Source organism: Pristis pectinata, chromosome 7, assembly GCF_009764475.1.
Source record: "Pristis pectinata isolate sPriPec2 chromosome 7, sPriPec2.1.pri, whole genome shotgun sequence".
Taxonomy (NCBI): Eukaryota; Metazoa; Chordata; class Chondrichthyes; order Rhinopristiformes; family Pristidae; genus Pristis; species Pristis pectinata.
In genome coordinates this window covers 65056833-65070172 of record NC_067411.1, presented here as the reverse complement: position 1 = coordinate 65070172, position 13340 = coordinate 65056833, and the positions used below count along the sequence as shown (strand labels likewise).

Genomic DNA, 13340 nt, shown 5'->3' with positions numbered 1-13340 from the left:
TGGTGCTCTGAATGTTCCAGGTACAAGGAAATATTCAAATCCACTAAGAACTACAATGTTGGATATTCATCAACCTCCACTAAAATCAGAAGCCTACCATTAACCGGAAATACTGCTACAGTAGTCATAAAGCTGTAGCTACTAGAACTGGCCAAAAGCTGCCGATTCAGTGGAGTGGCAGATTTCCTGTCTCTTGATCCAACGTGCTGTAATGAAATTATTGAGAAAAACTTCTTTTGCTACATTCCAAAGTTTTGAGTAGTACCTCAACTTGTGCTGTCCACTGAGGACAATGACAATTGCAGGAGGTCAAAATTCTTGAAGTCCCAACCAAATGAGGTGCCTTTTGCAGTAATTCAAAAGCAGCCCAATCACTTTCTCCTGGCAATCAGAATGGTCCAAGTTGGGAGTTTTTTGGTACCATACCTTTGTGGAATGTATTTTAATCTATTGGATTGAAGGAATTTGTCTAAAGTGACTTGACAGTTAGTAAGCACCTTGAAAAATGATCTGAACCTTGTGTACTAGTTTTGTTAGCAAAGGAACCCAGCCTAGTTTAACCAGTCAAAAGTAGTTTGAAGTCAAAGATTACAAATTTTAAAGTTTGTTTTAATTTTACAGATATTAATGAGTGTGAAAATCCTGGCATCTGTAGTCAAATTTGTATTAATTTGAAAGGAAGCTACAAATGTGGATGCTTTGCAGGCTATCGCTTGGATTCAATTAATCAAGTCTGCAAGGCAGTAGGAGGCAAGTATTGTTAGCTGTTAACCAGCAATGGTGATTGATAACCTTGTCTCCCACTACTACAGTCATTGCGGATTGGGAATTGGCCTTGGATATTTCTAATTTGCATGAGGTGGAGATCACAACCTTTAATGCTAATCAAATCACTTCATGAATTCATCACTACATCCAGTATTTGTTTCAAACTAAAGTTTAAACATTTCAGGGGGGTGGTGGGGATAGATTTGGACTAAAGTTCATTTGGCTGACTTGAAACCTAGCAGCAATAGTAAGACCACTTTGATTATCTGGGTAATATTTGTTACTTGCCACATTGATAGGGTTTGTAGATATTTCACTAATTTGGGATTTTAAAAACAGCCCTTCAAGAGGATGGTTGTACTTGAAGTGTTAGTAATAGTTCATCTCAGATACTTAAAACTATTCTACAATCTAAAGGTTGCATTGCTCTTTAATCTTGAGTTATTTAGTAGAATGGAAGTTGGTAACAAAGGAAGAGAACTATATGGACTTTGAAACTAAAGGTATTGGAAGCAAATGCAGTTTAAATTCTAATAAAGGAGTGATGTTAAAGCTTGTTTCTTTGGAATGTTGGAAAATGGTTCATTCCTAATCTGTTTATAAGGCCTATTCAATAGTGATCTCTGCACTGGTTCAATGCATTTATTTCTGGAGATCTTGCTGGAACTGCATTTGGGCAATGACATACATTTAGCTGTTAATCAGACACTTCTGAAATTTGCTAGTTGCCTAAATAGAATGCTGGAAGTTCAAGAATCAAAATCACTTTCTTTGCTACCAGAACAGGTGGCAGAAACTTCATTTTAAGGAATAACTTTGGGTATTGGGCTAGAGTTTCCTCAAACTTGGTTCTCCTCAGACTGCTGGTAGTGGAATGAGGTGCAACAAATTTGATGGCGAAATATTAGGGGTGAGGGACAAGGCCAAGGAGATTTGAACTCTTGGATGTACTGTTAATGTTGAGGTAATTTAATTGACTGTCTTAAACATTTAAATCAGGTGAAGAATATTTGCATCCAAGTAATCTCCTCCTATGCACTTCATGTCAAAGCTGAATATTTAAGAATGCCCTTCAATTTTCCTCATTCCTGTCTTCATTGAACTACAGGAATCAAATGCATTGTAGACGAGTACAGGAATCAAAACTGAAAATGCTGGAAGCATTCCACAGGTCAAGCAGCATCAGTGGAAAGTGTTTCAGATTGAAGACCCTTGGTCAGAACTAGGAAAGTGAGAAAACAATCTTTAAATTGCAGAGAAGTTGAGGGTGAGATGATAAGACAAAGGAGAAACTCTGGGATGGGGCCAGGGTCGCTGAGGTGTTCCCAATGTTTATGGAATGATCCAGTTAATAGATTGAGGCCTATTAGAGAAAGTGATATGTTAAAGCTATATATGCAGGTCAGGCTGTTTCTGAAATCAAAGAATACTGAAATGGCCTGTAAATCACAGTACCAATGAAGGGAGGGAAAACTGAATTAGTATTTCTGATAACCTTGCGGTAGAAATGAACTGTTCTGATGCTGTCGCTTGTCTAAAATTCTTGAATTCGAGTCCAGAAAGCTGCCCAGATGGAAGATGAGCTGTTCTTTGAGCTTCCAAGGGCCAATTTAGAACAGTACAGGAGGCCACAGGCCCCAGCTCATGAGGTGGAGAATTAGTGATGGGCAACTGGGTGCTTGGTCATCACTGCAGATTGAACAAAGGGTTTTGAGAAGCAGTCACCTGATGTCATAGAGCAGTACAGCATAGATACAGGCCCTTCAGCCCAACCAGTCCATGCTGACCATGGTGCCCACCCCGCTAGTCCCAATTTCCTGCATTCGGCCTATATCCAAGCTCCGCCCCTCCATGTACCTATCCAAGTGCTTCTTAAATGGTACTATTGTACCTGCCTCAACCACTTCCACTGGCAGCTTATTGCATATACTCACCACCCTCTGCATGAAAAAGTTGCCCCTCAGGTCCCTTTTAAATCTTTTCTCTCACCCTAAATCTATGCCCCTAGTTTTGGATTCCCCTATCCTGGGGAAGTGACTGTTACCATACACCTATCTATGCCTTTCATAATTTTAAACATTTCTATAAAGCAGTCCCTCATTCTCCTACGTTCCAAGGAATAAAGACCTAGCCTGGCCAACCTCTCTATAACTCTGGCCATCTTGTCTTGGCAACATCCTCATCTTTTCTGCTTTTTCCAGTTTAGCCACACCTTTCCTATAACAGGGCAACCAAAACTGTCCACATTACTCCAAGTGCGGCCTCACCAATGACTTGTACAACTGCAACAATGTCCCAACTCCCATACTCAATGCCCTGACTGATGAAGCCCAGCATACTAAATGCCTTTTCCACCACCCTGTCTACCTGTGATGCCACTTTCAATGAAATTTAGTTGCTTTCCTCTCCAACCCTCCAATCCAACTCAACTCAGAATTTTATTTTGTTTTGTTTTTTCCTTCCCCATACATTCTGATTCGTTAACTCTACTTTTTGTCACCTAGACAGACTTCTTTCTCTTCTAAAGACTTTCATAGAACAGTACAGCATAATACAGGCCCTTCAGCTCACAATGTTGTGCCAACCTTTAAACCTTGCCTAAGACTATCCAAGCCCTTCCTACCACATATCCCTCTCTTTTAAATTCCTCCATATGCTTATCTGGCAATCTCCTGAATTTGACCAAAGTACCTGCCTCCATCACTGCCCCAGGCAGTGCATTCCACGCCCCAACCACTCTCTGGGTAAAAAAAACCTTCCTCTGATATCTCCCTTGAACTTCCCACCCATTACTTTAAGGCCATGCCCTCTTCTATTGAGCATTGGTGCCCTGGGAAAGAGGTGCTGGCTGTCTATTCCTCTTATATTTGACTTTTCCAATGTAATGAAGACCATATCATGAATACTAAATGGAATATACTAGATTGGAATAAGTGCAAGTGTGCTTTACTATAAAGGACTTTGAAATCCCTGCGGGGTGGAAAGAGATGAGATATAAAGGTGGGTCTTTGAGAAGATGCCTTCAGATGGTTGTTGGCAGAATGAAGGAAAGTCTTTTTGGAATGCTTGTACGAGAAGGTGTCTCTTGGTGGGAACTGCAAAGGATGATCTACTGAACATGGAGGCCAGTGAAGTGGAAGGTGAGGACCAGGGAAACTCTGCTCTGAGAGGGGTAAAATGCAGTTGAGGGTTCTTAACTGCAAGTATAGTAAAAGCTCTTTTTAATCAGTGGGTATACAGAATTTGTGGTTACTATCAAACTATCTGAAGGTTTTGGGTCTCCTATTTATCATTGGACACCTTGTAATTTCTGACCTAGTGTACATGTTCCTGAATTTGCCTTGTATTTAGTTCTCCTAACAAGAAAATGACTTGAATGTGATCCTGTCTAGGCAAAGAGCCTTATCTGATCTTCACAAATCGCCATGACATCCGGAAGCTAGGACTACATCACCAGGAATACACCCAAGTTGCTGCACAGCTGAGAAATGCTGTAGCATTGGATGCTGATGTTACAGAGGAGAGAATCTTCTGGGCTGATGTGGGCCAGCAGGCAATCTTCAGGTAATGAATCCTGAATTAATACTGCTGTAGATTGCCATGTTGCAAATTTAACTTCAAATGCTCCTTTAATTCACATTTGCTAAAATATTCATTTGGAAAGTAAACAGTCTAACTTTCCTCGTCTTAAATTTTGATGTTCTATTGCACTTCAGATTTTAACACTTGTAGCATTGTAGCAAAATTCAAGTTTTTGATTGTCTGGCACTTAATTTTCAAGGCTGCAAGTCTAGATCTGCATTTTAGTTTCTGCTTAAAAATATTGCGGTATTAATTTGTGCACATAAACAGTCCTTTTAAGGAAAGACAATTTAGTCTGTACTAGTACTGAGAAATTTAAAACTTCAGACTCGTAACTAAAGCAAATAAATGCCATGTTTGTGTTTATTTTTCCAATACACCCCCCCCCCCCCCCCCCCCCCCCCCCCAGTTTGTCCATGCATGGGAAGAAAATCCTTGATGTTTCAAGAATCCTTAAGGATGTAAACATTCCAAAGGGGATTGCAGTGGACTGGATCTATAAGCGCATCTACTGGACTGATTGTGGTGCTAAAACTATATCTGTGGCTACATTCAATGGAGTTAAAAGGAAGATCCTCTTTGACACTGGTCTAAAGGAGCCAGCTTCTGTGGCAGTTGATCCATTCACAGGGTACTGAATCTTGAACAAGTTGTCTTGGCATTTTTTATTTAAATGTCATTCAAATCTCTTAATGGGTTTATTTTGGAATGGGTAGGTGCAATTGTAGGAAAAGATAGGATACTAAGCAATGCAAGTAGTGTGCACTTAAATTTCTGGAATGAGAATACAAGTCATTCAGCCTAGTTTCTCCAACACTTCCAGTTTCATTGTTACCAATCCACATTTGACCATTTAAATGTTTTCATGGATGCTTGATTCTTTCCAAACTTTGTATGGCTAATTCAGGGTTATTATCAAATGTTGATCGAAATGGTTTTCTTGGTGGCCTACTATGCAGATCAAGACCAAATGTTTCCTTTCCTGTTAAACATTGTGAGCATTGTTTTTATGGTTTGGTTACAATAGCTCTTCACTAATTTATGTTCACCCAGACTAGATGGAAGTTCCCTTAGCTGTGCAGGTCCAAAATGAGCTTGGCCTCCATTCCTGCTCCTGATGGATCTAGAACACTTGCCTTTTGTTCTTCAAAGCCACAAGGCTGAAATTATGAAGATGGGTAGTCTACAGGGTGATTTCATTTCACTCAATGCCAGGAATATTGAATTTGGGATACCAGTACTAAATTTCTTCCTTGTGTTGTATTATCTTGATTAAATTTTGAGGTGATTGGTTTTGAACTATTTTGCTTTGGAAGGTTTATTTACTGGTCGGATCTAGGAGTACCACCAATGATAGAAAAAGCTGGGATGAATGGTGTTAACAGGCAGCTTCTGGTTAACACTGAGATTGAATCACCAAATGGTATTGCACTTGGTAAGTGAGATAGCAATTTTCTCCCTTCCCTTTCCATTTTGGCACATAGTTAATAGTTTGCTTCTCCACAGATCTCGTGAAAAGTTCTCTTTATTGGGTTGACTCCAAACTGCACTTGTTGTCAAGTATTGACTTAAATGGACAAAACAGAAGAACAGTACTTTCATCCTTTGAATTCCTTGCTCATCCTTGTGCTGTTACAGTATTTGAGGTAAAAATTCATTGACCAAGTAGAACACTTTTAAATGCCTTTTTTCATTGTCTACATTTAGGTTTAAATATAATTTGGTGGGGGTGGGGGGGCAGGTGGAGAAGAGAGGAGAGTCACCTGTTAGTACATGAGATTAATGTAAATGGGTACTTGATGGTTGGCATGGATATGATGGACTGAAGGGCTTGATTCAGTGCTGTATGACTGACACAATGTCAACATCTATAATAAGGACATGGACTCTAAGTCAGCCAGTCTGTTAAATTCTAAGCTTAATTACTTTGCCAATAAGCTTTAGTCTTGCCATTAATCTAAGAATTTGCAAATTGTTCAGTAAAGAGCAGCAGGTATTATTACTCTTGTGCCTATAAGTTATTTAGAGCATAATTCAAAATGTTATATGCTGCAATTGTACAAAATTCAGTGCCACATTTTTTAACTATAATTTGAGGATGTAACAAGACTAAGCTCTGGTAGCAACTTCCTACTATAAATTAATCACTGGAATAACTTGCACTTAATGGATAGTTTGAGGCTTTGGGACACTTTCTGTAGGAATTTGGAAATATTACTTTAATGAAAACAAGCAGCAGTGCAGTACGAGTTGTGGTTTGGGGTCTCTTCCTGTATTTATGGGATGGGAATGAAGCTTGTATCGTAGAGTAAAGCATAGACCAGAAGCCTGCAGATTGCAGCTGTGCTCTTTATTACATGGGTCAGGAATGACTTGCTGTTGAGCCATGTTATTAAGGCAAAAATGATTGCTTGTGGTATAACAGGCACACTCCAGGTGATTTTTGTAGCAGAGCTTGATGATTAAAAATGTGTAAATCTCAGCACTGAAAGCATTGAACAATGAATAATGTGACCAACAACAAGAAGTTTTTGATGTGGGTTGGGCATAATTTTTTTCTGTCTTGCAAATGAATGTTAGGGCCAATGATGATGAGCAGGGGTGGTCAGCCAGATTTGCACTTGGATAGAAAAATTAGCTCTCATCTCTGGTGTAACTGCTTTAGATTTTATCTTTAGTGGAGCACTTTGATCTACATTTGTACACCCAGATTTGCTCAATACAAGAAGTTATCTTGCCCTCTTGAGGGTGCTCTTGGTCAACTAGCTCCATTTGCTCTATATATAAAAACGTTTTTGCATATTTCAGGATCATGTATTCTGGACTGATGAAATAAATGCAGTCATTTATGGAGCCAACAAATATACAGGAGAAGATGTGGTGACTCTGGTTTCTAACCTTAATCAACCTCAGGATGTCATTGTTTATCACCCATTAATGCAGCCTTCTGGTAAGAAACTTGTCACCACGTGACTGATAATTTTGCTACAGGATTACTAACTGGGTTACAACACATCTTGGCACTGCTGTTGTAATACTTTTAGGCTTGGTTTATTCAAAGTGTGATTTCTAATAGTCAATTCAAAAACTTTTGTAGCAATTATCTCAGCTTTTTTTTTACTCCATTTGATTATCCTGCAATAGCTGACAAATTTGAAACCCTACATCAAATGAATGGAACTGAGAGCCCGATGCCAGTAAAATTGAGTATATATTCACTGTTATAATAGTGTGTTGGCATAATAGGCAGCTTCCTCTACCGAGGACCACTCTGAAATTTCTGAAATTACTGACTTTGACATTTCTTCTTGCTCCTACAGGCAAAAATTGGTGCAATGAAAAACTGAAAAATGGAGGTTGTGAATACCTGTGCCTCCCTGCTCCACACATTGATCAGTTGCCCAGATATACTTGTGTGTGTCCTTCTGGAATGGATACGGAAAATGAAAGGCAGTGCAAAGCAGGTAAACTGATTTAAATCTTGTGCACTCTTGCATTTGGAGAAACTTGGTGCAGAAGAGTTTGTGGCAACTTTGGAGATTGTTACAATGAAGTAGATCTTAAGCTCTAGTTTGGTTGAAAGAAAAGGATTTACAAGAAGTAAATTAATGCGTCATTGGCCCAATGAGATTTGGTGTGAACCAACCCAATTGTATCAGTTGAGTGATTCCATTTAAGATTTAGCATTTTTTCAGTTCTATGAAATTACTCCTGCAAAGTCATTCTTGGTTGAAAACTTCATTTATTCCTGCTTTAGTTACATTTTCAATTTAATTCCAACAGCTTTTGCATTCATTATCTAGCAGGTTTAATAAGGTTTCTTCCAGTGGTGTACAATTAAAATGGGCAAATGTCTTAGTGGCATGCGACTAGAATGGTCACTAGAAAATGTTTGGATCCAATAAAGCTTCACAATACATTTGATTTTTGGGAAGAGATTAATCTTTGACATGTCTGGTATAGGCAGCTGGGGATCAAGTGAATCCCTTGAGTATAGAGTGTAGGAGTACACAAGGAGGGCAAAAAGGGACACAAGATAGCTTTAGCAGATAATGTAAAGTAAATCTCTTGGATTCTCCAAGTATATTAAGGGCAAACAAGTAACTAGGGAGAGATCAAGGTCATCTGTGTGGAGCTGCAGGAGATGGGCAAGATCCTAAACAAATATTTCTTGTCTGTATTTACCATGAAAGACCTGCTAGGGAACTAAGTTAGTGATGTCTTGAGTCCACATTAGAGGAGGTGCTGGATGTCTTAATGCACAAAAGTAGATAAATCCCCTAGGACCTGATCAAGGGTATCTAGTATACTGTGGGAAGCTAGGAAGAAATTGCAGGGTGACTAGCGGAGATATTTGTATTATTGATAGACACAGGTGAGGTGCCAGAAGGGTGGCTAATATTGTGCCTTGAAGGCAGCAAGGAAAAAATCTAGGAACTACAGACTAAGCCTAATGTCAGTGGTGGGCAGGTCTATTGGAGGGGATTCTGAGAGACGGGGTCTACGTGCATTTGGAAAAGCAAGGACTGAGTAGAGATAGTCAGCATGGCTTTGTGCATAGGAAACTATGTCTTGTGAATTTGAGTTATTTGAAGTAACCAAGGAGATGGATGAAAGCAGCATGGTAGATCTTGTCTATATGCAGCTTGGCAAGGCCTTTGACAAGGTACCTCATGGTAGGCTGGTCCAGAAGGTTCGATCACATGGGATCCAGGACAAACTAGCCAATGGGAAACAAAATTGGCTTGACGGGGACATTGGTGATTAGGTTTTTTTTAGACGGCAGGCCAGTGAGCAGCAGTGTGCTGCGGGGATCTGTGCTGGGTCCACCTTGTCAATAATTTGGATGAGAATGTGGGTGGCATTGTTAATAAGTTTGTATGTGACACCTAAGATTAGTGGTATAGTGGACAGTGAGGATTATCCAAGATTACAACAGGATCTTGATCAATTGTGCCTGTGGTTTGAAGAATGGCAGGTGGTGTTTAATTCCGATAAATGTGAGATGTATGTTGGTAAGACAAACCAGGGCAGAATGTGCACAGTAAATAGAGCTCAGTTGTAGAACAGAGACCTAGGGTTGCAAGTACATAGTTCCTTGAAAGTGACAACATGGGTAGACAGGGTTGTGAAGAAGGCATTTGGAGCACTTTGATCAGGATATTGAGTGCAGGTGTTAGGATGTCATGTTACAGCTGTGTGAGACATTGGTAACTCCACATTTGGGGTACTGTGTGCAGTTTTGGTTACCCTGCCATAGGAAGAAGGTTATTAAACTGAAAGGGTACAAAAAAGATTTTGAGGATGTTACTGCAACAGAAGGTTTTGAATGGAGGCTGGATAGGCTGGGACTTTTATCCCCCCTGGAGTGCAAGAGGTTGAGGGGTGAACTTTAGATGATAAAATCAGAGGGGCATGGACAATGTGAATAGTCAGTCTTTTCCCTAGGGTAGGGAGTCCAAAACTAGGGGATATAGGTTCAAAGTGACAGTGGAAAGATTTAAAGGGACTTGAGAGGCGGCTGTTTTCTCTCAGATGGTGTGTATGTTGAATGAGCTGCTAGAGGAAATGGTAGAGGCAGATGCAATTAGACAAGACATTTGGCTAGTACATTATTTGGAAAGACTTGGAGGGATGTAGGCCAGACAAGGGTAAATGGGAATTGCTCAGTTATGCTACTTGGTTAGTATGAGAGAGTTAGGCCAAAGGGCCAGTTTCCATGCTGTGTAACTCTGAATCTTGGGGGAATTTGCAATGCCATCTTAATTTGGAGAAAATGAAAGGAGTAGACTTCCTAATAATCTGGGGCATTTGCTCAATTGTTCTTCAGTTGTTAGAAGTAACTGGACAAACAAGTTGCACAGAAGTTTGAGGTTGGGCAAAATTAGGTTGATTTTAAGGGAAAGAATCCATTGTGGAGAAAAACAATGGATAGTTTTGAATACTTGCCAAAAATCTTGCCCTTCCAGATTCCCCAGGGGTTTGTATCCTGTATGGTTTGTTATGGGTATAAATAACTCCTGGGTTTTGCCATCTACAGTTCTCCTAGTGCCTAGACTATTGATAAGATGCAAGTTCAATTTGATGTTCCCAGCATCAGGCAGCAGCAAAAGCACAACTTGTTGACCACTGTCTGGATTACTGCTGCCAGTAGGGGTGGCCTTTTACTCAGTATTAGATTTTCCTCCCCCACTGTTTTAAATTCAAACTCTAGATGGAGCAATGACTCAATCTAAAGATTTTGGTTTTAATAAACTAGTTATGAGAAACTTGTTTGTCTCCCCCACCCCTGCCCCCACACCCTAGGCTGAATATTTTTTTTTAAAAAACTACCTTCTGTGGCAGTGTTACTGAAACCAAATATAATAGTAGCAATCAAAATTTAAGATTTAGCAAGATCTTTTTGGTGCTTCTAGGAGCCAACGACATGTCATTGAGTAAACCTCATTTATCAAGTGCTGTTTGAATTAAATCTTTCTAGCTAATATCACCTGTCATGAGACTGATTTTACCTGTCTTGATGGGCAATGTATACCTGGTAAATGGCAGTGTGATGGCAATGCTGACTGTGAAGATGGATCTGATGAGGCTCCAGAAATCTGTCGTAAGTTTTTGATCTTATCTACATTGTGTAATCATGTTTTCCTACCTTGGTATTTGGCTTGTAGTACTCCAAATTCATTGATTTTTTTTTAAACATTGAGCAAATTGTGTACTTTTAAACCTCTTGGCAGTCATTCTTTTACAAAAATCTCTGGGCATAATATTGCATTTGATTTGGACTTTGGCCAGCTGCTGAATTCTCCACTTGATGGATTACTGAGACTGGTTGGTTTAATGGGTGTTTGTCATCTAAAAACATTGCACAAGTTTCTGGAAGATGCAATTGTTTTAAATTCACTTGAGTTAGAACAATGGGTGCCTTCTGCAGTATAGAACAATGTTAAATTTCAGCTTGGAATACTTCAAATTTCTCTATGCCATGAAATGGCTTGAATTTTGATTTGAATTGTTTAAGCAGTTTTTAAAAAAAACTACAAATTTAAAAAAAACAATGCAAATTGTACTTGGATAATGTAGTAAACTGGCAATAAGCATACCTTGTTACACCAGGTTTTAAATTAAATTTGTATTTTTGCAAAAAAGGAATTTACAATTTTATTACCAAACTATAACATGGCCCTGGTCTAGTTGAAATTGGAAAGAATCTGCATTAGAGAAACAGCTTAAGTTATCAGTTAAGTGTAGTCTTTCCTTTGAGTTGGTCTGTCCTTGAGATGGAAGAACCTCATACTGGAGATGTTTGGACAGTCTTCTGGTTAATATCAGCAAGGTATTTTTGCTATTTAAAAACAAAATACTGGAAACACTCAGCAGGTTGGGTAGCACCTGTGGAAAGAAATGAACTCACTCAAAACATTAACCCTTTGGTCAGAATGAGTTTGTTCTTAACTCTGCCAGAATTGTACACTTCTGGAAATTGTGAACTAACTGCCTTTTTGTTTTAGATATGAGAACCTGTCGTATGAATGAAATCAGCTGTGGCACTGACTCCCTTCAGTGTATTCCTATTGATTGGAAATGTGATGGTGAAAGAGACTGCATTTCAGGCAGTGATGAAGAGAACTGTGGTAAGTCAAAGCCTCTGACACCAAGTTGAACCTTAGCCTGCAAGTGCTAGTGAAAAATGCCATGGAGGAGAAAAATACTTAAAATATGAACACTTTTGGAGATTATCTAATTGGTGCATTCTGTTCTTTTAGAGGCAAGAATGGCAGACGCATATCATGTATACAAGTAATAAGCTTTGACAAGGTAGCATCTAAGCTGTACACTGTCACATTAAATGAAATTGATTTAATCTGATGACTTCCTCTTGGAAGCATATCACCTGATGGATTAATCCATTAACTGAAGCCAGTGCAGATTCAGTTGATAGTTAACTTGATCATTTTTGGCTTGCAAAGATTCACTGCTGTCAAATTTGGATATTAAACAAGTATGCATGATTGGAGTCTTTCAGTTGACTGTCAATACTTCAGTTGTGAGGATGTGTTCAAGGATATTTCTCACTCCAACAAAATATTAGAAAAGGATGAGAACAGTTGGAAGATGAACCTAAATAAGGCCCCCAGTTGAAATGAAACAAGCTTTACAACTTGTGCACACACTCGGAGATAATGTAGAATGCAAACATATGAATTGGGAGCTAGAGTAAGCCACTCAGTTCCTCAAGCCTGTCTTGCCATTTGTAATAACGTGGCTGATCTGACTGATCTTGGCTATGCATTCCCACCTACCTGCAGTAACTCATCAACCATCTGCCCCAGCTTATCAAGAATCTACCTACATGTGCCTTTAAATGTTCAGTCTCTGCTTCCTTATCTGTTTTGAAGACTAGTTCCAAAGCCTTGTGACCCTCGAGGCTGCCTTGCCTTTCTAAATGGGTGACACCTTGATTTTAAACAGTGGCCATGTTTGTAGAGCATGTTTGCCAATCAATTTCCTTTGGGGTCATGTTCAATCAAGTTGCTTTGATCTTCGGCAGATGCAAGCTAACCCAAAATTCCAACTATTAGTCTAATCTTGAGCTGCTTCCTGTACACTTGAATCCATCCTCTAAGACCTGTGCAGGATGCAGTTCCCCAGGTACAGTCTTTCCAATGCCTTTTAGAACCAAAATCTATTTTTGTATACACTCCCTCCCCATAATTGCTAGCTTTCTTATTTACTTGGTGTACGTACATTGAAGCTTTTTTGCAAACCATGCCCTTGGGTACCTAGGTCCCTCTGCACAACTGTTGCAGTATTGGTAATTTAATAATATGCTGCTCTATTCATGACAAAGTGAAATTTTCCATTTCCATATTATACTCCATTTACCATATTATACTCCATTTACCATATCTTTGCTCTCTCATCTAGCCTATACAAGTCAATGGATCTGTGGAGAGAAAACAGTCATGTTTCAGGTTAATGACCCTTGTCTC

General features: G+C 39.4%; 1 protein-coding gene across 1 annotated transcript in view; it reads left to right on the top strand.

The window, feature by feature from the left end:
* The window catches only part of LOC127572899 (low-density lipoprotein receptor-related protein 2-like), an 81703-nt gene that overhangs the window by 18120 nt on the left and 50243 nt on the right, over window positions 1-13340 (top strand). Inside the window, 9 exon segments of the mRNA XM_052020625.1 lie at window positions 622-759; window positions 4161-4332; window positions 4760-4981; window positions 5667-5785; window positions 5857-5996; window positions 7159-7300; window positions 7671-7814; window positions 10832-10954; window positions 11859-11981. Coding sequence (XP_051876585.1) covers window positions 622-759; window positions 4161-4332; window positions 4760-4981; window positions 5667-5785; window positions 5857-5996; window positions 7159-7300; window positions 7671-7814; window positions 10832-10954; window positions 11859-11981 — 1323 coding nt within the window.